General features: G+C 44.9%; 1 protein-coding gene and 1 long non-coding RNA gene across 7 annotated transcripts in view; one reads left to right on the forward strand and one right to left on the reverse strand.

The window, feature by feature from the left end:
* The window catches only part of LOC308485459, a 42,040-nt gene that overhangs the window by 6,423 nt on the left and 8,172 nt on the right, over nucleotides 1-27,445 (forward strand). The window contains exon 2 of the long non-coding RNA XR_013990526.1: nucleotides 4,412-4,486. This is a non-coding gene — a long non-coding RNA (uncharacterized lncRNA). The remainder of the gene's footprint in view (nucleotides 1-4,411; nucleotides 4,487-27,445) is intronic.
* On the reverse strand, nucleotides 1,395-25,742 carry LOC308485291 (protein FAM47E-like). 6 transcript variants are annotated; one of them, XM_081020966.1, is made up of 8 exons: nucleotides 23,287-23,442; nucleotides 22,077-22,461; nucleotides 19,676-19,830; nucleotides 16,513-16,666; nucleotides 11,979-12,158; nucleotides 9,888-10,040; nucleotides 8,796-8,873; nucleotides 1,395-1,894 (listed from the first exon to the last, which is right to left on the reverse strand). In XM_081020966.1, the coding sequence occupies exons 1-8, from the start codon at nucleotides 23,304-23,306 to the stop codon at nucleotides 1,769-1,771; spliced, it is 1,251 nt and encodes a 416-aa protein (XP_080877092.1). In that variant the 5' UTR covers nucleotides 23,307-23,442; the 3' UTR covers nucleotides 1,395-1,768. The 6 variants fall into 6 exon arrangements, with proteins under 6 accessions (XP_080877092.1, XP_080877090.1, XP_080877088.1 ...); XM_081020964.1 differs by lacking the exon at nucleotides 1,395-1,894 and adding an exon at nucleotides 1,925-3,021 and having other exon boundaries at nucleotides 23,399-23,490; XM_081020962.1 differs by lacking the exon at nucleotides 1,395-1,894 and adding an exon at nucleotides 1,925-3,021 and having other exon boundaries at nucleotides 23,287-23,443.

Genomic DNA, 27,445 nt, shown 5'->3' on the forward strand with positions numbered 1-27,445 from the left:
CAGCAAAGGGCCAGTAACTGATTCAGAACATATAACCAACCAACTGGGCTATTATCGAATTAACCCAGAGGAGGAGGAGGACGAATGCCAAGATCCAGTGGAAGCTGCTTCATAATGGCAAATGGGGCACTGTCTCACCAACCTTGCTCTGCTCTCAGCCATCCCCCAGCTGCCTGCCCTGGAGGTGGCATTGGCTGTCCTCCTCCCCTTAGTGTTAATGTTGCAGTTGCAGAACTCGGGAAGGAGAATAAGGACAATAGAAGAATTATTTGGCTCATTGCTGTCACTATCTGTGGCTCCACCTACTGTTGGGGTGTGTTCACGTTAGAGAGTGGTGAAATCCTCACCCCAGCCTGTGCAGCTCTTTCCCCCTCTAGGTGTTTATTCACATCAGCATTGCTTCAGTTCGGTTCCGTTTGTGTACATACCAGGGGGCAGTGGTAGTGGGGTCAGGACAACTTAGGAACATTTAAAGGACTCCAGTTGATGGGAAACTTGTTGGGCAAACAACACAACAAACAGTAGTATCTCATAATGAAGAACAGGATAGATATGCATTTTGGATGTCATGTGAACATAGCTTAGAAATACAGAACTGGAAACACAGTGAGTGTGCAGTAAACAGGGGTGTGAACACAGCCTTGGTCTCCCTGCCCCCCATCCTATCAGTCTCAATAGGAACCAGCCGCTGCTGCTAGGATCCAATAATAATGCTAAGAATAAGAATAATTTAATATTTATACCCCACCCATCTGGCTGGGTTTCCAAGCCAGAGGACTGTCCCTTTAAGGTCCTCTGCTTCTCAGGGACGCAGGTGGCACTGTGGGTTAAACCACAGGGCCTAGGACTTGCAGATCAGAAGGTCGGCGGTTCAAATCCCCGCGACGGGGTGAGCTCCCATTGCTTGGTCCCAGCTCCTGCCAACCTAGCAGTTTGAAAGCACGTCAAAGTGCAAGTAGATAAATAGGTACCGCTCCGGCGGGAAGGTAAACGGCGTTTCTGTGCGCTGCTCTGGTTCGCCAGAAGCAGCTTAGTCATGCTGGCCACATGTACGCCGGCTCCCTCGGCCAATAAAGCGAGATGAGCGCCACAAACCCAGAGTCGGCCATGACTGGACCTAATGGTCAGGGGTCCCTTTACCTTTACCTTACTTCTCAGGGAAGGGATGGCGCCTACTAGGAATGATCTGGCCCCAGAATTAGAGAAATAAAGCCATCCTTTTGGGGAGCAAGCTACTTATTCAGAGTTCTTTAGGGTGCTGCAACTAATTGGTTCACCCTGCAACTTCATGGGTTGAAATTGGGACAGAACATATGTTTTCTGTCCCCATAATAATAATAATAATAATAAATATTCACACTACATTGAAGAACAAAATCAAGTAGTAATATTGGTCAAGCTCAGAGACAAAGCTTCTTTTATTAGATACAGCCAGTATTTAAAATGCAGTATGTAAATTATCGTGTTAAACAACAGTTACACTCATAATACATGTACTAAGTTTCTCCTAGTATATAATGTCTGAATAATTCTCTCTGCTACCCCTGTAATAGTAGACATTTTAGTGGCCAATTTTTATTTGAATTTTATGGCCTCACCCATTTCCTTAGTTAATTTATCTATGTGTGTAACAAATTATGCTTGTCTCTGCAGTTTCTGATGAAGGGAAGTGTGAAATCTGGAATAACTTTGGCAATCTCTTTACAAGTAACTTTTTGCCTTGGTTTTTCGTAAGGAAAAACAGGCACTCGCTGACCAGGATTGATTCTTAGAAGACTGAGGAGGAATTCAATCTCATTTCTTCAAGGGTCTTCATAGATAATCTCCTTGAGGAAGAGTCATCCTCCTCTAATAGCTTGGCAGAATTATTTGCAGCCAACATCTGCAGAAGGAACTGAAGCAGACAAACACAAGAATTATCATATTGCCATGGCAATAAGCTACATAGCGGGCTGCAACTTTTTCATGGTAAATCACAACTTAATTGTATTTTCTGTGGCATATTAGCCATTGTCTGATGACTACATCGGTTGTTGCATCAATGTAAGAAACAAACTTGCTGTGTTAAAGTAAAATTGGTAACCAGCTGAGACAGCTTTCACGGTGTGTGCGGTTGGATGGGTAAGCCAGTGTGGTCCAGTTAGTATTCTGTTGGTCTAGGGCAGCCTTGGCCAACTCCATGCCTTCAACAGGTTTTGGATTACAACTCTTGTCATCTGCAGTTGAAGCTGATGGGAGTGCTAATCCAAAACATCTGGACGGCACCAAGCCTGGTTTGGGAATTTAGGAATTTTTCTTTAACATCTTATGCTAGTCAGAGTAGTTGCAACTCTTATGCTGCCGATCAGCTTGCAGCCAGTGCACTGTGCATGTGGAGCCAGTTAGAGAACCTCAGAGGCAACAATAAACTTGAGTGGAAAGTCAGGAATGAAGAGACTTAATTAGGGCACAGCATGCTTCTCTCAAACAACTACTTATTTCTGATTTTTCTAACTGGGCTCTATGCGAGCAGCCCCCTCTACTTTCCAAGTTAGGTATAAACCTTTCCCCTTCCATGCCACTTTGCTAACAGATTTTATTTGTCTTGTGCAAAGAGATCTCTCTCTCTCCCTTCACACAGAGTATTCAAAAGCTGTGACAGCCTCATGGTGCAAGATGTGCTTTATGACTTGATTTTGCTGAATGTATAAAAACAGGCTCAAAAACGAAAGTAGTGCAATGAGACAGGATCAATAGGAAAGAAAATGTATGTGGTTATAACCACACATTTCCAAGAATGATCTAAAACATTATTTATTCATGTTATAAGTAGAGACCGGGTCGGGGGGAACGGAGGAAAGGTTTCCTTTTCAAATAAATGGGAGGAAAGCAAACACTTTTCTTGAACTCCTCTAGTTTAGCTTCATGCAGCTCCTTCAGGTTCTCGGATGAAGATTTGTTCAAGTCCTTTGCTCCAGTCTTCTTTGTCTTAGTTTTCCCTGTTAGATCGCCAAACCTTTTGGCTTTGCAAACAGCTTTGCCCTATCATGTATAAATGTGCATTAATATGGTCACAGGGAAGAGGTTTGGAAAGGAACGGGGAAGTTTTTGGTATCACATACCCCCTTAGTTTCTAATGGTAAGATACCCATTTAGCATATCTACCATACTGAAATGAAGTGGAGCATCCACACCAAAAATGTAGAAAGCGGACCCAAAACCTTATCTGCATAAGAAAGCTGCTGTAGGGAATCACTTGCAGGATTAGGAAGTGTTAGGCAGAAATGAGGACCTGAACAAGCATCTAAATGCAGCCATCTATTTCTATTAGGGAGACACATGTTCAAATGCACATCACTGTCCACATTCTGGCACAACCAGAATATTGTGGGGTGGACAGGTTGGGTGCTTGCCTTGATGCTTAGCTGAAGTGGGTACTAAGTTGAGCTGAGTCTTTGTTATTATTGATTGATTGATTGATTGATTGCCTGCCCTTCACCCTAAGGTCCCATCGCTACTTACAACATTAAAGCACAATATTAAATATTAAAATCACAAAATAAGGCGGGTGCTAAAAATACATAGCTGTCAATCTTCCCCCCCCCCTTTTTTTTTTGCGGGAAATTCCCTTATTCCAGCACCATTTCCCACTGCTTTCCGCTGCTATCCCGGATTGTTAGATATCCCGTAGACTGTCCCCGGGACAGGTGAGGCTGCTGATCCCTTATTTTTGAGGCTGCTGATCCCAAATCTGAAAGTTGACAGCTATGTAAATATATACACTTCAAGTGTCAACAGCCAGGGTAAAGAGGTGAGACTTCAGCATTCTCTGGAAGCTGTATAATCAAAGTGCCAGGCAGAGGGAAAGACGGAGTCCCACAGCTTAGGGGCTGCCACAGAGAATGCCCTCTCCTGAGCCATGTTTTCCCTCTGGGGGCAGAGGAACAACCAAGACTGCCCCTCTGCTCAGGGCTGGCCCAGGATGTTTTGCTGTTTCAGGTAAAACAGAAAATGCCACCACCTCTTCCTCTGTCGTGCCCCCGCCTCCCCCAGTGTGGAGGAAGAGGAGGAGGTGGGCACAGAGAAAATGGGAGTGGTAGCCAGGTACAGAGGTGGCACTCACCTTCAGAGGCTAGATCTTCCACCGAGGAAAGTGCCTCAGCTCACTTTGAACAGGGGGGCAGCTGGCAACAAAACAGGACATTACCGAGAGGCAGCTCATGGGCATTGCTAGTGAGGCCAGAGAGCAGGAGGCCCTCTTACACTGTGAGATTTTGCCGCCCAGTTTTGCAAGCCACTCAGTTTGGCAACCCTGCAGAACTGGCCACGGAGGAGGGGCCGCAGTCCTCCTTGCCCACTCTTTGTCCTCAGGTTGGCCCTGGGCACAGTCTTCCAAGGATAAATACTTAAGGGGCTTTGTTGTGTTGTGCAGGTGTCATCTCCAAGAGGAAGGTTGCTCGCCTGCCTTCTTCCCACCTGCTACGAAGCACTACCACACCAGAACATTGTGAGTAATTATTCCAGTTGGTGGGTCTTTAACTTGATGGGAGCAGCACAATTGCTGCAGCAGAGACAGACGGTGTGGGATGTTTCCTTCAGGAACAGCCAGGGGCAGGGCAGAGTGTGTGTCAAATCAGCCCATTGTGCCTTCAGGGCCCACAGGGACTTCTTGTTCTTCTTTGTGTTGGTTTTTTGTCCGCTTTGCAAAAATGCTTGAGAATGCAATTTATTCTGCTTAGGGCTGCCACTCTTTTATAAACAGGCACTTTGTGACTTTGGGAGCTGCATAACAAGCAGAATGACTGCTGGCATAGCATAGTGCAGCCTTCCCGAACCTTGTGTTTTGGACTACAATTCCCATCAGCCCCAGTCAGCATGCGTCCAAAACATCTGAAGGGCACAAAGCTGGGGAAGGCTGGCAAAGTGGTTTATGCTACAATCCTGTAGGGATGGGAGTTAACCTGACACCCCATGGATTTTCCCAAATTAGGTGAAAAAAGATAGGTCGAGTAGAGGAAACTCTCCACAAACACCTCATCTAAAAGCAGCTTAATGGGTGTAATTCCCATTAGAAAAATGGTATTGCGGGGGGATAGGGGAAGTTTATTTCCCCCCTTAATGGCTAATTTGTATTCTACCTTTCCTCTTAACATAGTAGCGTTAGGTGTAAACAACATTGAAAAGACAATAACCCATAAGTAATTAATTAAAATAATTAGAACCAGAAACAGCATGGCAGGTAATGAAAAGATCAGGTCATCATAAAATAGCAAGGGTGATATTCCTCTGCCCTCGCTGCTTCAGCCACAGTCCACTTGCCCCCATCCCCACATGCACAACTGCTTCAGTGCAAAGAAAAAGATACCCAATCCACTGAAATGTTGGCTAAACCCAGCTCTAACCAAAAATTTAACCCAGGGTTGATACCTCTTGAATACTCCCAGTCCAAACTCAATTTGCAACTGATAGTCGTGTTTTCACTGTGTTCATGATTCTTAATTGTTGCAATATTTCTTATCCTCACCATGAATTCTTAACTTTATTGTTTTATTGTTTTATTGCTTAATAGTGAGCGATATGGGCGGTTTACAATGAAATACGGTGCAGTAAATAAAATAAAATTACTCTACAAGAGTATCATAAAATATATACAGGCATTCTCCGTCTTAAAAATCCTGATTCAGAGAAACAGACTTGGACCACCTTGCTTCTAAAAGCCAACAAAGCATGACAGCTGAACTGTGTTCATCAAGGAATTACCCAAATGTGGGTGCCACTACCAAGAAGATTCAGTCTTATGCCAGCCCACTGTGCGTGTGATCAGTGTTATCAAAGGCTGGCGAGAGAGCCAGGAAAACCAGGAGGGATGTTGCTTTTTCTATCTATCTCCCGGCAGAGGTCATCCATCAGCTTGACTGTGGCTGTCCCCAAATCAGACTGTGATAAGTTCCTGTTCTTTGGATCAGCCTTGCAAAATTGTTTCCACCCTCCACTACTGTATACACCGAGGCCATTTCACACATTGTGTTGCAGCGCACCCACATTTGTCACCACTCATACATTTAGCAGAATACTGTTGCCGTTCATTGATCCTTATGCATATACCCATACAACGCATGTGCTTGTGGCCGTTGTACACTTAGAAGCAGAGTTGGAAGGGATCCCAAGGGTTCATCTAGTCCAGCCTTTCTCAACCTATGGGTCCCCAGATGTTGTTGAACTACAACTCCCATCACCCCTAGCTAGCAAGGCCAGAGCTCGGGGATGAGCTCACCCCCATCGTTCTACCAGGACACTGAGGTCCAGCGCCGAGGGCCTTCTGGCGGTTCCCTCGCTGCGAGAAGCCAAGTTCCAGGGAACCAGGCAGAGGGCCTTCTTGGTAGTGGCACCCGCCCTGTGGAACACGCTACCACCAGATGTCAAAGAGAACAACAACTACCAGACTTTTAGAAGACATCTGAAGGCAGCCCTGTTTAGGGAAGCTTTTAATGTGTGATGCATTACTGTATTTTAATATTTGGTTGGAAGCCGTCCAGAGTGGCTGGGGAAGCCCAGCCAGATGGGCAGGGTATAAATAATAAATTATTATTATGATTGTAGTCCAACAACATCTAAGGACCCAACAGGTTGAGAACCGCTGATTCTAGTCCAACCCCCTGCAATGCAGGAATACGCAGCTGGCGCGTATGGGGATCGAACTCGCGATCTTGGTATTATCAGCAGCACCAGGCTCTAGCCATGTGAGCTAACCGGATGGCCTCACTTGGGGGGTCTTAGGTGCGCATAACACAAAATGCAACGTATGAAGCGAACTGTAGCTTAGAGTGCAAGGTGAAGTGGCACAGGTGTGTGTTTGTGTGCAGTATCCTGGAGAAATGGCCTGGTTTAATACTCCTCCCCTCCTGCCCCTTTTCTGCAAATCACAGCTTTGTGAAGGTGTTTTGCAAGAAAGAAGCAGCTGCCTCTCTAATGCGACATGTGGCTGCATCGTAACAAGTAGGGGGGGCTACCCTTCGTTTCCATAGTACAGCCCTCCAATTTATTCCCTGCCAAATTCTGCATGCTTCCAGATACCAGCAGTTGTCCTGTTAATATCCTTTTGAGAAATGCATGGTTGTCTTTTTATCCCCGAAACAAACGCAAAGGGTTATATTTAACTGAGCTTTATGCAGAGTACACGCATTGAATGAACACCGGAAATCTAAATTGTACACAGCCGTGTGGACTTGTATTATTTAGATGGTGTTTTTGTTTGTCCTGTAGTTGCAAGTTTTTAAATATTGTTTTTAATCTTGCATTTTAAATGGCTGTCACCCGCCCTGGGAATTTAGAGGGTGATAATAACTATAGTAATAGTACAGTATAAATTAATCAAGAAAGCTAAGTTAGGCCCTCTAATTTCAGTGGGTGTACTTGAGTAAAACTTAGTTGACAACCATCCATTAGGAGAAGAGCAAACCAACACAACACAAAAGCACCTAAAACACACTGGAACTGTTGCGCTCAGGTTCTGCTTGTGAACTTCCTCTAGACATCTGGTTGGCCTCCATGTGAACAGCATGTTGGAGTAGATGGGCCTTTGACTTGTTCCAGTAGGGGTTTTCTTACATTGTTATAGTCTTATAAATGACAGTTCTTAAATAGGGAGAGGGTTATGTTAGGCGATAGTTTGTACTGTATATTGTTTCAGTCAGCAGCGAAACAAAAGGAAATGTATAGGAAGAGCCTAAGCTATGAATCAATAAGTCCCTGGTTTAAATCTCTACCATTACAGTGGTACCTCGGGTTAAGTACTTAATTCGTTCCAGAGGTCCGTTCTTAACCTGAAACTGTTCTTAACCTGAAGCACCACTTTAGCTAATGGGGCCTCCTGCTGCCACCGCGCCGCCAGAGCACAATTTCTATTCTCATCCTGAAGCAAAGTTCTTAACCTGAAGCACTATTTCTGGGTTAGCGGAGTCTGTAATCCGAAGCGTATGTAACCTGAAGCATATGTAACCTGAGATACCACTGTAATTAATTGATCTGATGGTCATTAGCACACCTCAGTCAGCATTAAGGGGATAATAATAAATAAAACTGCCTTGCCCTTACAAGGTCACTGGGGAAACCACTGAGAAAATATATATCGAGCACTTTGAGCACTCTTGTGCTATGTAAATGCTGCAAGTTCCCATACCATCTCAAATCATTATCTTATTTCTTCACATAGTGGATAGTTAAACTATGGAACTCCCACATGATATAGTGAAAGCCACCAATTCGGCTAATTCGCTTCTGGGCAACCTTCTGGGGGCCAGTGGTGGCCAGGGCCAGAGGCAAAAGGGGGGGGGGCAGAGCAATTAATGTAAATTTTACCTTTATACAGTAGGCTACTCTCTACACACATGCACACACCCCTCTATCCTCCATCCAGACAAGCAGCCGTCACAAGGCAAAAATACTCAAACGTGTGAAGCATAGCAGGTGAGGGGTGTGGCCTCAGGAAGGTGTGGTTAGATAGGGGTGTGGCCTAGGTAGAATCTCAAGGGCCAGACAGAGAGGGCTGGAGGGCCAAATCTGCCCCTTGGCTTGAGGTTCCCCACACCTGCTCTAGACCAGACCTATACAACCCATCAGCCATGCATGATGCCTGATTTTGCTGCCTTGACTGCAAAAACAAAGGGTTGTCAAGCACTAGTAAGTCAAGTTAGGCTTGGCAGGTCACAAATGGTTGGGAAGGTTTGATGTAGCCACATAAAAACACTGCCTTTACACAGCTGCAGCTGCTTCAGTTCTGATCTCTAGTTGTATCACAGAAAGTGGGATTTGCTCACCTGAGGCTTCCTGTAGCCTTTCCTGTCAAGAAATTGCTCAAAGGCGTAGATTGCATGGAACCCACTTGCCTCCTCCACCTGCAACAATAGATTTTACTAATTTCACACATGAAAGGAATGTTCAGACACTATTTCCCACATATTCAGGTTTACCTATATCATTGCCCCTAGGGACCAGAGGCACACCAGCGCACCTGGGTAATTTTCTTACAAATAAGGTAAACAAATTTTGTGGTGCATTTTCCATTCACATTTATTATTTTGTGTGTCAGTTTCTGAATTGCTGCTCATTCAGAAACTTTGGAACTGTTTACTTATACTTGTTCACTGCGACTTCAAAAAGTACTGTTTCTATGAGTGAAAATCTTAGCCACCATGCATCAAATTCCACTTACTGAACTTTCATATCACTTGACAACACATCAGCTAGAGCCCTGAAGCTGCATTGAGTGGTGAAATTCCAACCCACAATGCCCCCCTCTATAAATAGGGAAATCCTGACAGATACCCAAGGACAAAATCCATGACACCTCATGTTAGTTGTGAATGGCACAGATGCATTCAAATTACCACTTTTCATGCTTTCCAAAGGCCTGCTTTTTGTCACACACAAAAGGAGTTCCTTGAATGCATGTGTCTATTCAAAACTGAGGCAAAGTGAGTGCATTTGGTACCTATGTAAAGGTAAAGGGACCCCTGACCATTAAGTCCAGTCGCGGACGACTCTGGGGTTGCGGCGCTCATCTCGCTTTACTGGCTGAGGGAGCCGGCGTTTGTCCAGAGACAGCTTCCAGGTCATGTGGCAAACCAGAGCAGCGCAAGGAAACTCTGTTTACCTTCCTGCCAGAGTGGTACCTATTTATCTACTTGCACTTTGACGTGCTTTCAAACTGCTAGGTTGGCAGGAGCAGGGACCAAGCAACGGCCCTAGGCTCTGTGGTTAAGACCACAGCGCCACCCACATCCCACTGGTACCTGCCAAGCACAAAAACATTGCTGGAAGATGGCTAAAAATTACCAACATTAATTTACCTCATGAATGCCCTATAACAAGACTTGCCCAGCATAGAACACTATGGGCATTTTCATTACCTTTGGGGCCGCCTTCTTCTTCCTTAAATCCATAAAGGATTGCAGACATACAGGGATTTCTTCCTCATCTCTGACTTTTGTCTTTTTCCATTTCTTGGGGGGAAGATACCAGGCTCCATATTTAATCTTGTCCCATTTTGGCGGAGGAGGTGTCTGACAGGCAAAAGAACAAGGGCACGATATTAGGTGGGGTGTTTTGTGTGTTTTTTGCCATGTCTGTCATTTTATAAATACAGTGGTACCTCGGGTTAAGTACTTAATTCGTTCCGGAGGTCCGTTCTTAACCTGAAACTGTTCTTAACCTGAAGCCCCACTTTAGCTAATGGGGCCTCTTGCTGCCACTGCGCCGCTGCACGATTTCTGTTCTCATCCTGAAGCAAAGTTCTTAACCCGAGGTAATATTTCTGGGTTAGCAGAGTCTGTAACCTGAAGCGTATGTAACCCGTGGTACCACTGTATTAATTTTGTGCTCATGTCTCACCATGGTGGCATAAAAATTACTCACAATCCATTCAGTCTTGTTGGTTTGGCATGCAACGGAGGCTGATCCATTAGGGCAAGTGCAGGGAGTTGCCCCACCAACGTCACTCTGCCCCCAGGCAACCCCCCCTCCTGTTTGCCTTCCAACTTGCAACCAGCCCGTGGGATGGCATTGCCTGTTGGCTTCCTCCTCTGTAGCCTCAGTGCTGCCCTTGCAGAGCTCAGCAGAGAGGATGTTATGTTCTGAGTTGAATAGGATCCAAAAGGCAGCAGTCTGATTGGTCCTAGAACAATAGGATTCAGAATGCAGCAGTCTGATTGGTCCTAGAACAATAGGATTCAGAATGCAGCAGTCTGATTGGTCCACAGGAGCCACCCAATCCAGCTCCAGGTGGAAGTGAATCAGCAACCTGATTGGCCTACAGGTGAATCCCAGAATGAGCCAATCATGGGGGGACCATTGTGTAAATAATGTATATAAAGCAGACATTCTGGGGAAACTTCCATTCCTCCTCACCACTATGAGCTGAATAAAGAGCATGAAATCCACTCTCGACTCCGAGTATATTTCAGAGGAAGATGCGACAAAGCTAGAATTAGTTGACTCTGACTCTGCTTGTCCTTGACCTTGGCTCCGCCTACTGTTGGCCTCCTTGCCTTCCACTCTACCAGCCCCAAAGAGCACTACCCACCTTTGCTGGTATGGATGGGGAATATCCTGGTGCAAAGCTAAGAGGGAGGGGAACACAATGTTTTGGGGAAATATGTCCCTTTTCACCAAGGAGAGAACAGTCCCCAAATGTTCCTTTACAGGGGGGAAATATGGCAACATTAGGGAACCACCTGCACTTCTGTGATATCCGCAATCTTGATTGCACCAATCCTTGCCCTCACCTCAGACCTATTTGTGTGCCTAGAAAAGCAACCAAGGAGCAAACGTACTTGTGCCCATCAGGCTTGAAGGTTAAGGATCAAGAAAGGACACAGGGAACTACTGTGAGTCCCATTCAACTGCAAACCATCTTAAGGGCCAACTTTCCCTACATATTCCCACCACTTGGTGGACATTTTCCTGGTATCTAATGAAGAGAGAAGCCACCAGCCTGCAGATCTCTGCGTATGCAGTACTACAGAGTTCCCAGCAAGTGGCAATCTAAGAACACTGTTCTGAGTAGCAGAAATACCAAACAATTCATAACCCTCCAGACATCCTTTCGCTTGTGCATTCATGATGGCTTGTGATCATGACAGTATCAGGCCAGTTATATGCAATCTGGCTTTCAATACTGTTTTGCACCTGCAGAGGTTTCTGGGCAGTCGTACTGCTGCGTTTCCAAACACTGCATGTCCTGCAAGCTCCTGTTGAAATTATTTTTGTACCACAAATGTTCTGGTTTATTTTTTGTGCCACTTTTGTTGTGCTGTAGTGCAAGAGGGCCCCTCCAGATGGCAATAATATGGCGACACTGAGGAAACACTGTGGAATGATGTGTGGAAGCTCCAGTATAAATCCACAAGAGTTAAGCAACCACTCCTTTCCCCACCCATCCCACTGCCATTCCTTCGCTCAAACTCACAGCCTGCTGAAACTGGGATTTTCTTGCAATTTACCTTCATTGAGTTCTTGATGGTTTGCCAGTCCGGACGGCGCCCCAGGCACTCCTTCAGCTCTCCTGGCACATTGTAAAGCTGCACAATTTTCATGGGCGATGACGTCTTGGATTCTGATTCGTAGCTTGTGTCAAACAATTTCATGATGGTGGCTTCGTCAATGTTATACTTTTCGACTCCCTGGAATTGGAAGCCCAAGAACACTTTCAGAAGGCAGCCATTTCAGTCATTGCAAACACTCTCTAAGGAAGATAATAGCAGTGAGCTGCACATTTCAGCAGATGGGCAAGGGCCTGGAAGAAGACTAGTTGTGTCACCGGCTCTAATTGTCACAGCTTTTAGAGCAAAAACCTTGGCCTCTTGTTTTGCCACCGTTAAGTCACGCTGATTAACTGTGGGCATATGACTGGAGTCTTTTAGGGTGTTGTGCATTCACACATGCACTCAAAAGACAGCAGGTTACTTCAGCAGCAAAGAGTTGTTTCGTTGTATGGAGGAGTCACTGGTTCACATGGAGAAGCCATTTTCAGTGGTTCCCTGTGATGGAAGTGTGGGCAGCTGTATTGAGACAGCAACAAGTGTTGAAATTTTGCGCCTTTAACAATTTTGTGCTAGGGCAAGCTCCCCATGCTATAATAAATAATAATAAAAAATTATACCCCGCCCTTCCCGGTTAAAAAACTGGGCTCAGCGTGGCTAACAACAAATTTAAAACACTTTAAAACACTTAATTATAAAAGCAGCATAAATACGGTATAAAAACATGAATAAGAATAAAAATAAAAAATCAGTCAGATAATCCCCAGGGCTAGCTGGCTGAATTGGTCCTACTTGGGCCAGCGAGGAGGCCAGGGGAGAATTAGCTGTGGGGTCTCAGAGCAGGTGATCTTCATAAAAAGGGGAGGGGAAGGGAAATAAAAGATTAGGCTAAATTCAAACTGAAGGCCAGGCAGAATAGCTCTGTCTTACAGGCCCAATGGAAGGATGTTAAATCCTGAAGGGCCCTAGTCTCATGGGACAAAGCATTCCACCAGGTCGGAGCCATCACTAAGAAGGCCCTGGCCTTGGTGGAGGATAGTCTGACTTCCTTAGGGCCCGGGACCTCTAAACTATGGTTATTCATGGACCTTAAGGTCCTCTGCGGGGCATACCAGGAGAGGCGGTCCCATATGTTACTGCCCCAACATTCAAAACCATACTTTCCTTGCCTGCAACCTGAAGTGATGTAATATAAGGGGGGCAGACTTTACTTCTTGATTCTACTAGTCATCTGCCCTAGAGGAGATGACTAATAAGACCTGAACGTGAAGTCACTCCAAAGATTTCATCGGATAACACTATATCACCCACCTTCCTGCCTCCAAACCACGTTGCTCCAGAGAGCACCCAAAATCACATGCAGAGAGGGGGGAGAGACCACAAACAAACAAGTCACCAGTAGAGAAATAAGAATATAACCCTTCACAAAGCTCAGCTCTTCCCGTGGGACTGTTCCAGAATGTTATCTCTCTTAATTTGGAGGAGGAAGCATCAGTTCCTGTTAATTTATATACCAGAACTGGTTGAAAGCAAAACGTTTGTTGTATCCTTTCCCCTGTTACTTTTTTTTAAAGTATTTATTAAAGTTTTTGAACATGTGTGCAATAAATAAACAGACAACTACACGACAGAACTGTATGGCTCACATTATGTAAGCTATTGTTTATGCATCTAAGTACTCAGCTGTAATAAAGAAACAAGTGGGAAAATAGCTAAATTATACTGGCACAAAGAGACGCGGGTGGTGCTGTGGGTTAAACCACAGAGCCTAGGGCTTGCCGATCAGAAGGTTGGCGGTTCAAATCCCCGCGACGGGGTGAGCTCCCGTTGCTCAGTCCCAGCTCCTGCCAACCTAGCAGTTCGAAAGCACGTCAAAGTTCAAGTAGATAAATAGGTACCGCTCCGGCGGAAAGGTAAACGGCATTTCTGTGCGCTGCTCTGGTTCGCCAGAAGCGGCTTAGTCATGCTGGCCACATGACCCGGAAGCTGTACATCGGCTCCCTCGGCCAATAAAGCAAGATGAGCCCCGCAACCCCAGAGTCGGCCACAACTGGACCTAATGGTCAGGGGTCCCTTTACTTTATACTGGCGCAAAGGCCCACATGTGTCTGAGTAGCAGGAACTGTGAGACTGCATTGCCTTAAAATATGCAGATATGCAGATAAATAGAGTATTAAAGGAAAAATAAGGTTAGAATGTGTTAAGATAATTATAGGATAGAAAACAGAGGAAGATGGAAAGGAATTGCTGAAACAATTAACAGAAGTGGAATACAAAAAGGGAGGTGTGAGGGGGTCGTGGAAATAAGTGAATGAAAGATAAGATATTGAAATTGTTTGATTTATTTGATTTATTTTAAACTGTTTTTGTTTTGTCTTGTTAGTTTAATGTGTTTAATGTTTTAATGTTATGTAGTGTTTTTGTATTGTATTGTATTGTATTGTATTGTTTTTGTAGTGTTTAAATTGTTGGGAAAACAATAAATATTAATTTTTTAAAAAAAATGCAAATTATAAGATAACCAATGTTCCAAAACCACATCGTTTTTTGGGGCTCCACACAATGCTCTATTATACTGTATGCAGTAAGTTTTTTCCGCTAATGCTAAAGTGCAGACTTTAAACCACTAGCTCTACACCCTTCTGCTATTTTTTAGAACTTCACAAGACTGACCAAGTCATGCTGCACATGAATCACACTGGAGACTTTCACTGATGTTGAATTAACAAGTTTCTCAGTTCCTCTTTCCTTTTGCTTTTTACTCAGCAGCAGAACAAAGACTAAGAAATGTGTCAAAGTTCCCCTGACCATGCATTTTTGTATTCTGATTTCTGAAAGAGTGAACAATTCTCCTTCTATTTAGCATATTATCAATAGCTAAGGGTGCTTCCAGAATCCAAATGGGGGCTTAATATTGCAAACAAATAGTTCCTACACCCAATATTAAGGTTACTGGATTTTATGCCGAAAGAGTAAATCTGAATTAAACGAGGAAAAATATGGACTGACATTTTGATGCCAACAATGTTGTGTAGACATGCAAAAAATTGCCTGTATAAGAAGCACCCATCACACATTAAAACTCTTCTGGAAACACAGCAGTATGACTGCATCCCCAGAGGTGAACTCCATTGTCTCTCAAGACAGACGGATGTCAACAATAACAACAAGCACACTAAAATAAATAAGGATATTACAAACATATCCATTATGCTTAGTGATGTGGTGGTGCCCTATTCTGTGCTAAGTTTTAAATACTGCACAGAGACTGGTCAAAGGATTTTGCATTTATGGAAGATGAACGCAGAAACAGCTATCGGGTGGGATGCTGAAAAAATTCTGTGTTTCGTGAAAGTAGTCTGAATACACATTTTCAGCCTGAAAACAAATGCAAATATAAATCAGACCACATCCACCACACTTCAGAATGTTGCTCTATCTCAGGCATAGGCAAACTCGGCCTTCCAGATGTTTGGGGACTGCAGCTCCTATCATCCCTAGCTAACAGGACCAGTGGTCAGGGATGATGATGATAATAATGATAATGATAATAATAATAATAATAATATATTATTTATACCCCGCCCATCTGGCTGAGGTTCCCCAGCCACTCTGGGCGGCTCCCAAACGAGTGTTAAAAACAATACAGCATTAAATACAGCATTAAATATTAAAAACTTCCCTAAACAGGGCTGCCTTCAGATGTCTTTTAAAAATAGGACAGCTGCTTATTTCCTTGACATCTGACATCTACCGAGAAGGCCCTCTGCCTGGTTCCCTGTAGCTTTGCTTCTCGCAGTGAGGGAACCGCCAGAAGGCCCTCGGCTCTGGACCTCAGTGTCCAGGCTGAACGATGTGGGTGGAGATGCTCCTTCAGGTATACAGGACCAAGGCCGTTCAGGGCTTTAAAGGTCAGCACCAACACTTTGAATTGTGCTCGGAAACGTACTGGGAGCCAATGCAGATCTCTCAGGACTGGTGTTATGTTGTCCAGTCACCAGTCTAGCTGCCGCATTCTGGATTAATTGCAGTTTCCGGGTCACCTTCAAAGGTAACCCCACATAGAGCGCATTGCAGTAGTCCAAACGGGAGATAACCAGAGCATGCACCACTCTGGCGAGACAGTCCGCGGGCAGGTAGGGTCTCAGCCTGCATACCAGATGGAGTTGGTAAACAGCTGCCCTGGACACAGAATTGACCTGTGCCTCCATGGACAGCTGTGAGTCCAGAATGACTCCCAGGCTGCGCACTTGGTCCTTCAGGGGCACAGGTACCCCATTAAGGACCAGGGAGTCCCCCACACCCGCCCACCCCGTCCCCCCAAAACAGTACTTCTGTCTTGTCAGGATTCAACCTCAATCTAGATGACTAGATGACCCTCAGGGTCCTTTCGGACTCTATGATTCTATGACTTTTATGAAGTCCCTCATTCTGGATCAGCTGAACCCTTGACGGTTTTGCCCTGAAGTCTTCCATTGCACCTCTCTTAGCTTACCATTGAGCTGACCCACTCAACAAACTCCTTCGTTGCACGCTTTACATTCTCATCCAAGGGAGGAATATAGGCTATTTGGGCTGCCTTTTCTCTCTCACTCACTTCTTTTTTACTAAACCATGTATAAGGGTTCTTGCTCTTAGGCGCCCAGGGCCTAAAGAGAAATGAAAAATACATCATGATCATCAAGTTTCTGTCACACGGAATCGATTACATTTCCCTCCCCGCCCCCCCTGCATTTAGTTGAATGGGGAGGAATAACATAATGACGACTTTATTTCCATATGTTACATGATTTCACCACAGTGGATAGTGAGGGGAATAATGTAACTTTTTGGTGGAAGAACAACTGCAGCGGAACAGAAACAGTGGTGCATGTGTTGAATATTGAGCAAAATGGACAATTATGCCTTCTTATATCACAGAACAAATCCCTGCAAAACATTCCCAGAGTTTCATGCGCAGGATCTGGTACTGTAAATGATCTGGCTTGAGTTCTGCTGCTACCATGGGCTATGCCAGATTTACATATAAGCTGAACAAGCTATAGCTTAGGGCCCCACTCTCTTGGGGGCCCCCAAAAAAGTTAAAGGGGGGGGAAACTGGATGCACATTTCCAAAATATAAGACAAAAAAACAATAAAATAAAAACTACATACAGCAAGAGTGTTTTGTGTTGTGTTACTTTGATAAAATACATTTTGTTAAGTGCAAATGGCTTTAGATACTTATTAGGTCCATCAATTACCATATAGCATATATTCAACACAAAAACAGCAAAACAACAATTTGTTGTTGACAAAGGGCAGCTGGACATATAAAGTGCCCCATTACCTTCGGTAGCTTAGGGCCTCATCACACCTAAATCCAGCCCTGACTATGGGATGCCAGTTACCTTGTTCCCACATTAGTCATCAGAGTCATCCAGCTTATCTTTTTTCCTTATGTGGAAATGCTACAAGTGCTGTATGGCAAAGAAAGATGTTGGCGAGAAGTCATCACAATCATAGATTCAGGGGAAAGGCAAGGAGAGCGAAATGAGAAGTGGCAGATTTTTGAGAGATTTATTGTGCCTTTGCAGTAGCTTTAGAGAAGGGAAACTCTTGCAACATTGCCTGCTTATAGATAGGATCAGTTTCTATGGGTTGTGTCAAGTTCCCAGAGGATGCTCTTAATGAGTGGTCAATAAAGGTCAAAATAAGTAAATAAATATGGGCCTCAAAATAAGCTCTGCTCTGTTTATCTCTCTGTTGCATCTCTCTCTGATTACAGGAAAATAACGAAGCTGTGTGCTTTCCATGTGGCTATATGGGTTTGCAAGGCAGATTCAAAAACTGGGACAGGCGCTTAGCATGGAATTCTCCATCTTGACAATCCCAGCTACCATTGCCAGATCCCAGAATGGATGAAGGTAGTTGGTGTCTAGGAGAATAGCGTTTTTGCTGACTACACCACAAGCATTCTTGATATGTAGCTTCCAGGAATTCAGCAGTTTGTTTTGCAGCCTGGGCTAAGTAGGGTGGGTTGGAGCAAGCGATGGTACTGCTGACATATCCCTCAGCTACAAGACTGCCTGTTAAGCCATATCTCCTTCCTCCGCTCCTTACGAGAAGATGAGAGATTGCACCATCGTCATCATTATTTAAAGTGAGACATAGAAGCATCATACAAAATCGAATGTTTTGAGGCACACTTGCAGAAAACCCAACAGACATCAAGCTGTTTCTAATGGTTAACCTCTAAGAGAATGCACTTCTGGATTTCATCACACCCAGAGGCGTACCTAGGCTCACTTGTGTGCTTGGCAGTGTGTGGCGTTTGCCTCCTAGGTGGGTCATAAGGAAAAGGTTAAATGAGTGTGACGTGATTGGCCAGTGGAAACTGGTGGGAGTTGGAGTGATGTGGAGTTCAGTTGAGAGTTGGTAGTTGACGAAGGAAGAGGGAGGAATAGTCTGTGGGTTGGTCGCGTTGTGTTGTGAGAGAGAGAGGGGAATTGTTAGGTGGAGTCACGTAGTTAGTTGGGATAATCAGTTTGAAGTTGTTAGGAACGAATAGGACAGTTAAGGAACTAAGATTAAGAAACTGACAAGAAAATTAACTGAAACCATAAGCTTGTTCATGCCTATAAAATAAACTTGATTATTTGTTAATGTTAACAACTGACTGGACTCTGTGTGTACCTGTGAGAAACGGGTTGGTGGCAGCGAAGAAAGCAAACACAGTGGTGGCACAGGGTCAATAGACCGTCAAACATCCAGGGACCCTGTGTGATCACCACACAGTGCCTCCGAAGACCATGGACCAGAAACACAAAGTTTGCTTTTTGCCACCTTTCAGATCTGCCAGCGATTTCCTCCATGGCCATCAGGGTTGGGTCCGCTCTGCTCTGATCAGCCTTTCCTCCTCCTCCTTTATTAGTCCATCTGCCTGAGTGTGCAGACAGGCTCTTGGCCACTCTGAACCAGAGTGGAAAGCTGTGATTTCCATGCCCACTGGGCCTGTGCCCATGGGCATAGCCATGGGGGTAGCTTCCTCCCCATCAATTAAATCATAAAAAATACTTAACTGACTGCATCACAGATAACTCAGTTCTGCCCCCCTAACATAAAGCCTGCCCCCTCCTAAAATAAATCCTGGCTATGCCCATGGCTGTGCCATTGGTGAGGGCCACCCTCACCAACCCCTAGGTATGGCCCTGGTCACACCGCAGTCCATTTCAAAGGAGCAGAAGCTCCAAAGTCACCCCAGAGTTAACAGGAGATCAGTTTAGGGATGTATTCTTTTGCATTTCACCTCCTGCAATAATAATAATAATAATAATAATAATAATAATAATAATAATAATAATTTATTATTTATACCCCACACATCTGGCTGGGCTTCCCCAGCCACTCTGGGCGGCTTCTAAAAAAATATTAAAATACTGTAATACATCAAACATTAAAAGCTTCCCTGAACAGGGCTGCCTTCAGGTGTCTTCTAAAAGTCTGGTAGTTGTTGTTCTCTTTGACATCTGGTGGGAGGGCGTTCCACAGGGAGGGCGCCACTACCGAGAAGGCCCTGTGCCTCGTTCCCTGTAACTTGGCTTCTCGCAGTGAGGGAACCGCCAGAAGGCCCTCGGTGCTGGACCTCCATGTAATATACTGCAAAATACTGTACTCACGGGGTTACATGGCTGAAGCCTGACTCTGACTTTTTGTCGTACTGCTGCAGCCGATACTGAACTGTAGGGGGAACCACTTCTGTTTTGCTATAGTCAGGTGAGCCTCTGGCCAGATGCATCTCAGGGTCTAGGAGCTTCACCACGTCCTGAAACATCTGTGGGTAAAGCAAAGGGAAGGTGAGGCCTCGGAAACGTGGCTGCAGAAACCCAGACTTGGCCTTGCAATTACATATACATGTCATGTATATATTTAATCTCACAGCTTCAGGGATATGATTTTGAACAGTTGGTGTTATGTACTGAAGTTCTCACCCTGGGCCAGCAGGGGGATACTGTAGTGATTGGATAGTTTGTATGCAAATGAAGGATCGAAAGTGACGTTCAGTGATTGGATAGTTTGTATGCAAATGAGGGATCGAAAGTGACATTCAGTGATTGGATAACTTTAGAAAGCTGAAACAGTTACGCTGTTCTGGAGCTCTATATAAGCAGGCTGACTGAGCTCCTCAGTTCAGTTCTGTTCCTGCCTCTGAAATAAACAAGAGCTGTTTGAAGAATCGCTGTGTCGTCTGATATGTTCGCCCACAACATAACAGTTGGGGTTGGGTCTTTTTTTTCCTTTTCAATTCTCCATTCTCATTCAAGTGCACGGTTTCTCCTGCACTGTTGTTGTTGTTTTATAATATTTTTATTAGTTTTAATTAAAACAAACACCATATAAAAATATACATTGAAATGAAAAAATTAAAATAATAAAACTGTAACATTTTTCATACTGTTTATACAATTAATGTAATATCCGAATGTGGGATTTCTCAAATCCCTTGATTTCCCTCCGCCCTCTCCATGGTTCCGTTATTTCGTTATTAGTTCAGGCATGTCCAAATTGTATTCTCCATCTATTTGTATCTAATTCTATCATTTGGGGTTGAGTCTTGGTCCTTGCTAGGGATGCACAAATCTGTCAATTTTGATTTCTCTCAGTTTCTCATTCTTCAAAGCTTGAGTTCACTTAGCCACATTTCTACATGTTTTGTTTTAGTGTGAATTTCTCCTAGCATATATGCTAGGATGTAATGTTCCCTAATATAATGCATATTTGTATGTTCTTTTCACTAACATATGCCTTCTTATGCACACAATATACTGGTACATGTTACTCAGCTGGAGAACTGCACTGCAAAATCTGAACAATATTCTGAAGAAGGCTGTGTTTCATTTAGCAAATTGTTTCGGAATGTGCCAATTAGATAGGCTCATTTTAAAATGCAAGCTAAATCAATTCCCACCCTGCCTCTGCCATCCCTAGAGCCTTGTATAGCATTCCAGCCCTCTCCCAACCATTAATTTGTTTGCTTAAAAGATTTATAACTTGCTCTTCAGTGGCGTTTCTAGGGTAATATACAAAATACAAAATGAAATACAAAAAGAAAACACGTTTAAAAAGTAAATTAAAATACACTAAAGAGCTTTGGAGAATAAAAATATATTAGCCTGGCCCTTAATAGGTAACAGTGTTGGTGCCTGGCAGGCCTCTTGGAGGAGGGAATTCCACAAAAAGGGTGCAACGGCCAAGAATACTCTGTCTCTGATTGCCATTACTCTCGTTACTGGTGGCAGGAGTACCTGGAGGAAAGCCTCTGAAATTACCTGAATATTTGGGAACATTGGTATAGAAACAGACATTCGTTCAAGTACCTGAGTACATTATTTCCCTCAGTAGATACATATGTTGTAAAGGTAAAACAACTTTTAATATATCTACCCATTTTAAAAAATACCGTGAGTTTCTGTGTAAGCTTTTCCATGTAGGCTACACAGTCTTTTTGATACCAGTAAGTGATTGAAGCAAAAGTTTGGTGTGGTTTAACACAAAGAGTTAAAGTATTTGCTCCCCCCCCTTCCTTGGCTATAGGTAAAGGTAAAAGGACCCCTGACCATTAGGTCCAGTCGTGACCGACTCTGGGGTTGCGGCGCTCATCTCGCTTTATTGGCCGAGGGAGCCGGCGTACAGCTTCCGGGTCATGCGACCAGTATGACTAAGCCGCTTCTGGCGAACCAGAGCAGCGCACAGAAACGCCGTTTACCTTCCCGCCGGAGCGGTACCTATTTATCTACTTGCACTTTGACGTGCTTTCGAACTGCTAGGTTGGCAGGAGCAGGGACCGAGCAACGGGAGCTCAGCCCGTCACGGGGATTCGAACCGCCGACCTTCTGATCGGCAAGCCCTAGGCCCAGTGGTTTAACCCACAGCGCCACCCGCGTCCCTTCCTTGGCTATACTTTGGTCAAAAAAGTGAGAACGGGAAATGTGAAATTAAGGGTCAAGGAACCTGAAACTCCCCCTTGTGATTGAATGTATATTGGCTGGAAACTTGATGATGATGATGATGATTTTTTACCTCTGGGGGCAAACTGTCCTCCAGATGAGGATAAAGGGCAAGTGGATGTTCTGCCAGGCAGCGCTCAGTCTGTGCAATGTACTCCTTTTTGGCTCTCTGAGAAGCACTGAGCTTAGAGAACACAATGTCGCTTCTGGTCTTCAGTCCCGTGTCTGTATATGGCACAAGCTGTGAAGGACCTGGTTTTTTGTACTCTAGAATTACTGGTACGGGCCCCTTTTTGCCTCGGATGATGATGTTATCAGAAGGGGGAGGGTAGCCATTTCTGAAGTCATCCAGGCCACTTTTCAAAAATCTCCATCGCTGGCCGTTGAGGGCATCAGAAAACTTCTCTTTGTTAGCGACGCGCTCTTGAAAGCACTTGGTAGCCAATCTCTCCTTATACCTGAAAGCAAAGCATTATGGTCAACACCTGAAGCAAATCAGTCCCAGCCTGGATACCCCAGACTGTGCTAGAAATCAACTGGAGACTCTCAAGTGGCGTAGTGGGTCATTGGGTCTGCCTGATAACCAGAAGGTTGGTGGTTCGAGCCCATCCAGGGATAGCTGTGGACAGCATTGCATTGCATTGGGTTCCAACTGTACAATTCTAGGATTCTTTGATTCTATGGGTGTCCCCACAGTATTCACCTGAGCCATTCCACCACAGTTATTTTGTGTTCTGGTCAAAATTAGCATTTAATTGGACTAGATGACTGAGAAGACTGGAGTGCTTCCAGACAGTTGCTATTTCTGGGAGGGAATTCAGTCATATACCGGCAAACTAATGAATCACCCCACTCAGAACATTTCAGAGAAATATCAAGCTTTTACCTAGTCATTAGCTGCCATTAAGGAAGTATCTTCCTTATTACTGGATAGGCCAGTAATCTAGTAACAAAAGGCATCTACCCTTTTCTGAACAAATATTAGGTCTCCCTATCCTGGTCTTGTGTTTTTTTCTAAGGCTAAACATTTTCCTGCTAAAAAAAAAAAGAAATTAAGAAACAGGTTAACAAATACATGGTTGGTTAAGTCAAAGCACAAGTTGTTTCCCCTTTACTGAAATCAGTCCCCTTAAAGAGAAACAGTTAAAAGTTAACCCCTTTTGCAATTTCTGTTCAGACCACCAATGTTAACAATACAGAAATACAAGATTCAGGAGTATCACAATTCTTCAGGCTCCAAACCCTGTTTGCTGCTGACAGAGCACAAAAATCTCAGAGCTCACATGGTTCCTCTAGTACCCATAAGATTATGAGATTCATTGACATGGTTAAACCAAGGATATGAGAGTCCCACTTTGTGACATCAGAGCTGCATTGTGGAAAGAGGTAATTTACATGAGATAGTTCAATTGTCTTCACTCCTTCGGGACAGGAAGTATTCAAAAACATGTTTCTTGCTGTCCTAAAACACTCACAAAATAATCGCTGTCAGTTACACTCCTTTGTGAAGTCACATTTCTGGTGAGTAAATAGTGGGGGAGGAAATAGGCTTTATGCAGTGCTTTAAAAAAAAAGTTAAGGGGCACTCTCATTTTGGCTGCTACCCCTCCACCTCACCCCCTTCCTTCCCCCAACCCCCAGACAAGGGACTTGAGGTGGCGGCAGTGGCAGTGGCGCTGAGAGGACAGGGAGGCCCCTGGCGATGACGATGGCAGAGTTGGCTTGAGCGAGGAGAGACAAGTGTTCACTAGCTGGCTCTAGCCTGGCAAGAGGAAGAGGAGGAGCGCCGTTGCCTCCATCGCAGCCGCCCCAGACTCCCCTCCCTGGGCACCAGCAGGGAGAATGACAGAGCTCCAGTCTGCGCTGCTACTGCGGAGACGGCTGGCATGTCGGTCCGTTGGTTGGGGCAACACAAAATCTTTAGGGGTACGCGTCCCTCTGTGTCCCCCCAGAAAAAAGCACTGGCTGTATACCAGATCCTTCTAACCCCTCGATCCAGCTAGCTTCCTGTGTTGAGATGACCATCTGAGTGATGGGCAATTAAGAGAAAGGAAAGGGGGCTCTGTGTGAGATGGCAAATGTATGGGGCGCCCTTCCAACTCAGAGAGAGAGGGACAGCGTCTGAGATTGGAGTTGAAAGGGGCTGTGGCGTGACCTAGAAGTAAAGCAGCAAATTGGAGAGAGAGAACAACTTTGAGAGCAATGCTTGATTCCTGTTTGAATCCAAGGCTGGGGCTTTGGGAGAAACAAGACCTTTTTGGGGTGTTGATGCTGTGAAGCCCTCCCTCGGAGGATCAGGTTGTATATATGTGTGAATAAACCATTTATCATAAAGACACCACAGTCTCCGCTGTGCCTCATTCCCAAAAGGAAACACAGACCCTTGGTAAGCATATGGAACCCCTGGGATCTCACAACGCTTGGAGAGTGGAGTGGTGTACAACAGCATTTAAAATACAGTATTTTAGGCCTTTTAGTGACGAACCTCTGTAAGGCAGCTTCCATTATAGAAATGTTAAATCACAAACCAGTCACAATCAAATATTATGCATAATCAAACACAATCAAACTTGAGTCTCTGTGTGTATTACACACACACACACACACACACAGAGAGAGAGAGAGAGAGAGAGAGAGAGAGAGCTAGGCCTGCAGTCATAACATTTTGCACCAGACCAACCAACAGCTTAAAGATGATACACTGTTCCTAGCACCATGTAACTCATTGCACAGTACAAAATAACAAGATGTAACCCTCTACTCATGTCCATTTGGCTTAAGCCCAACATTTATCTATAGCTATAGGGTGTGTGCATATGTGCAAGGTAGGGTTGCCATATGTCTGGGGAAACCCGAACATGTCCTCTTTTGGGGGGGGGGTTTGCTGGCAACATGCCCATCCGGGCAGATTTTTTACATTTTAAAGGAAATGTCTGGTTTTTCAGGGCTTGGGCTCAGGCGGGGGCTGCTCTACACACTGAGGCCGCGTACAGGCACGGCGGCTGTAGATTTGCTGTCTGGAAATGCTTTTACTGTATGCTTTTATGTTTTTCTTGCTGTAAACCACCTTGATTTGTTCTTACGATATAGCAGTATACAAAGAAAATTAATAAATAGAAAAGAGACTTCCCAACTAGGGGAACGGATGTCTGAGCACCGTCAGGAAGAAGGCATCTCTTAAAGCAGCAGTTCTCAACCTGTGGGTCCCCAGATGTTGTTGGACTACAACTCCCATCATCCCTAGCTAGCAAGCCCAGAGCTCAGGGATGATGGGAGTTGTAGTCCAACAGCATCTAGGGACCCACAGGTTGAGAACCACTGTCTTAAATTGTTCTGGAATAACTGCCACGCCAGCTGCTCATCATCACAATACAAGCGTTTGGATCCCTGCAGAAACACATCTCGTTCAGTTCCGTGGAGTACTCGCTCCTTGCCTCACCCTGGGGGGTAGTTCATGGTGATGGATGCAAGGGCTCTTGCAACTGTGGATGAGATGAGGGCTCAGCTGCGAGCCTCTGCTTCTCCTTCGGCCAGGCAAGGCAGAACAAAGCAGCGCTGTGAGCCTCTAACTTCCAGCAACCAGTTCAAAGCCAACCATTCATTTGTTCTCACGCTGGAAAGACTCTGGTTGCCAGGAGACAGTGGTGGCCAAGCTGTGGCAACAGTTGGCGGACTAACTGCCACAAAGGCTCTGGCTTACATTCTCTGAACCAGTGCTGAAGCTAATTCCCCTCTTCCCCATATTCTCTCCTGCAAAGTTTGATGCTAAACGTTCCCTAGATATTGTGGCAAGTAAGTGGGGGACGTGGTAGAGATGTGTAAAATTAAGCATGGTGTGAAGGAAGGAGATAGAGAGAAGGTATTCCCCCCTCATAGTACTAGAACTTGGAGATGTTCTGCTAAGTTGAATGTTGGATGGTTCACGCCAGGCAACAGAAAGCACTTATTTGCACAGCACACAGCTAAGCTATGGACTGGCTGGATGTTGAGGAAGGGTGCGAGACACCAGCTAGGGAACCCCCAGGGGAAGACGACTCCAAGCCAGGGGACTGGTGGTGGGATGACGATGAGTGTCAGAGGGAAAAGAAAGGGAAGACTGGGAGGAGGAGGTGTCGGAAGCTGAAAAGGCAACAGGGTTTAGTGAGCAGGAAGAGCCTGTGCAGAGAGCAGTCCAGAATCAGAGGCAGAAGTGGAGGGGGACCAGAAGACAGAGATGAGGCTGGCGGCTGAAGAAGTCAGGGAGTCTGCCCCTCCTGCTGTAACCAGCTTCTCGCCTCCCTACTCATCTCTCAGAAAACACAGAGAAATGAAGAGGGCTGAGCAAAGAGAGACAAGACAAAGGAGCCTTACGCTGCTGGGGAAGGAATCTGGGGAGGAGCCTCGCTGAGGCAAGACCTGAGCCGCTGTGCTCATTAGGCCTGACACTCCTGTGCAGATCCTGTTTTACTCATAAGGAGTTAACTCCAGCTTGCTTGGTGTGATTTACTGCTGGCTTGCTCCTGTCAGTTATGCACATTTTTGACATTTCACTTACTTTGCATAATGCGGTCTGCAATTTGTAATGTGTTATACAGGACAGGGAGTTGTGCAGTACAAAACTGGAAATCTTGTTCCACTACCCCTGTGGTGTCTGAGAATTTAGCAGGCATTACCCACATATTATCAAGCATATTTTGCACCTTGATGTATATTCTTAGAAAGATTGATACTATACCCAATAGCACATTCTGGATTGTAGTTTTCTTGTGTTGCTGTAGAATGGTAACCTACACAGAGGCCTGATTATGCATGTATGCTCTTCAACTGATGCTGAAATAATTCCATATCTCATCTGCTAACAGGTTCTTCTGCTCTGTATTATTGTACGCTGCTCAGGCTGATATACTTGAGCTGCCAGTTTCGCAACTAGAAGTTGCCTGTAGGTGTTAACAGTGAGATAATGCAAATGACAGGTGAAAAGGGAGGGGTTTTTATAGAAAGTATCATTAAGGAGTTTCCCCTGCACATCTGGTTTGCTGACCCTTGAATCTAATGCACTAAGACTGCGTTATCGCATACATTATTACATACAGAATTAAGTCACACAAAACTCAGCTGGAACGTCTGAATAAAGATGACTAAGATTTCTCTGTGGTCTTCTTTGTCCCCTTTGGACTAGCATAAGACAGGGACATGGGTGGCGCTGTGGTCTAAACCACAGAGCCTAGGGCTTGCCGATCAGAAGGTCGGGGGTTCAAATCCCCGTGACAGGGTGAGCTCCCGTTGCTCGGTCCCAGCTCCTGCCCACCTAGCAGTTCGAAGGCACATCAAAGTGCAAGTAGATAAATAGATACTGCTCCGGCGGGAAGGTAAATGGTGTTTCCGTGTGCTGCTGTGGCTTAGTCATGCTGGCCACATGACCCGGAAGCTGTCTGTGGACAAACGCCGGCTCACTCGACCTGT

Source organism: Podarcis pityusensis, assembly GCF_964106645.2.
Source record: "Podarcis pityusensis genome assembly, chromosome: 9".
NCBI lineage: Eukaryota > Metazoa > Chordata > Lepidosauria > Squamata > Lacertidae > Podarcis > Podarcis pityusensis.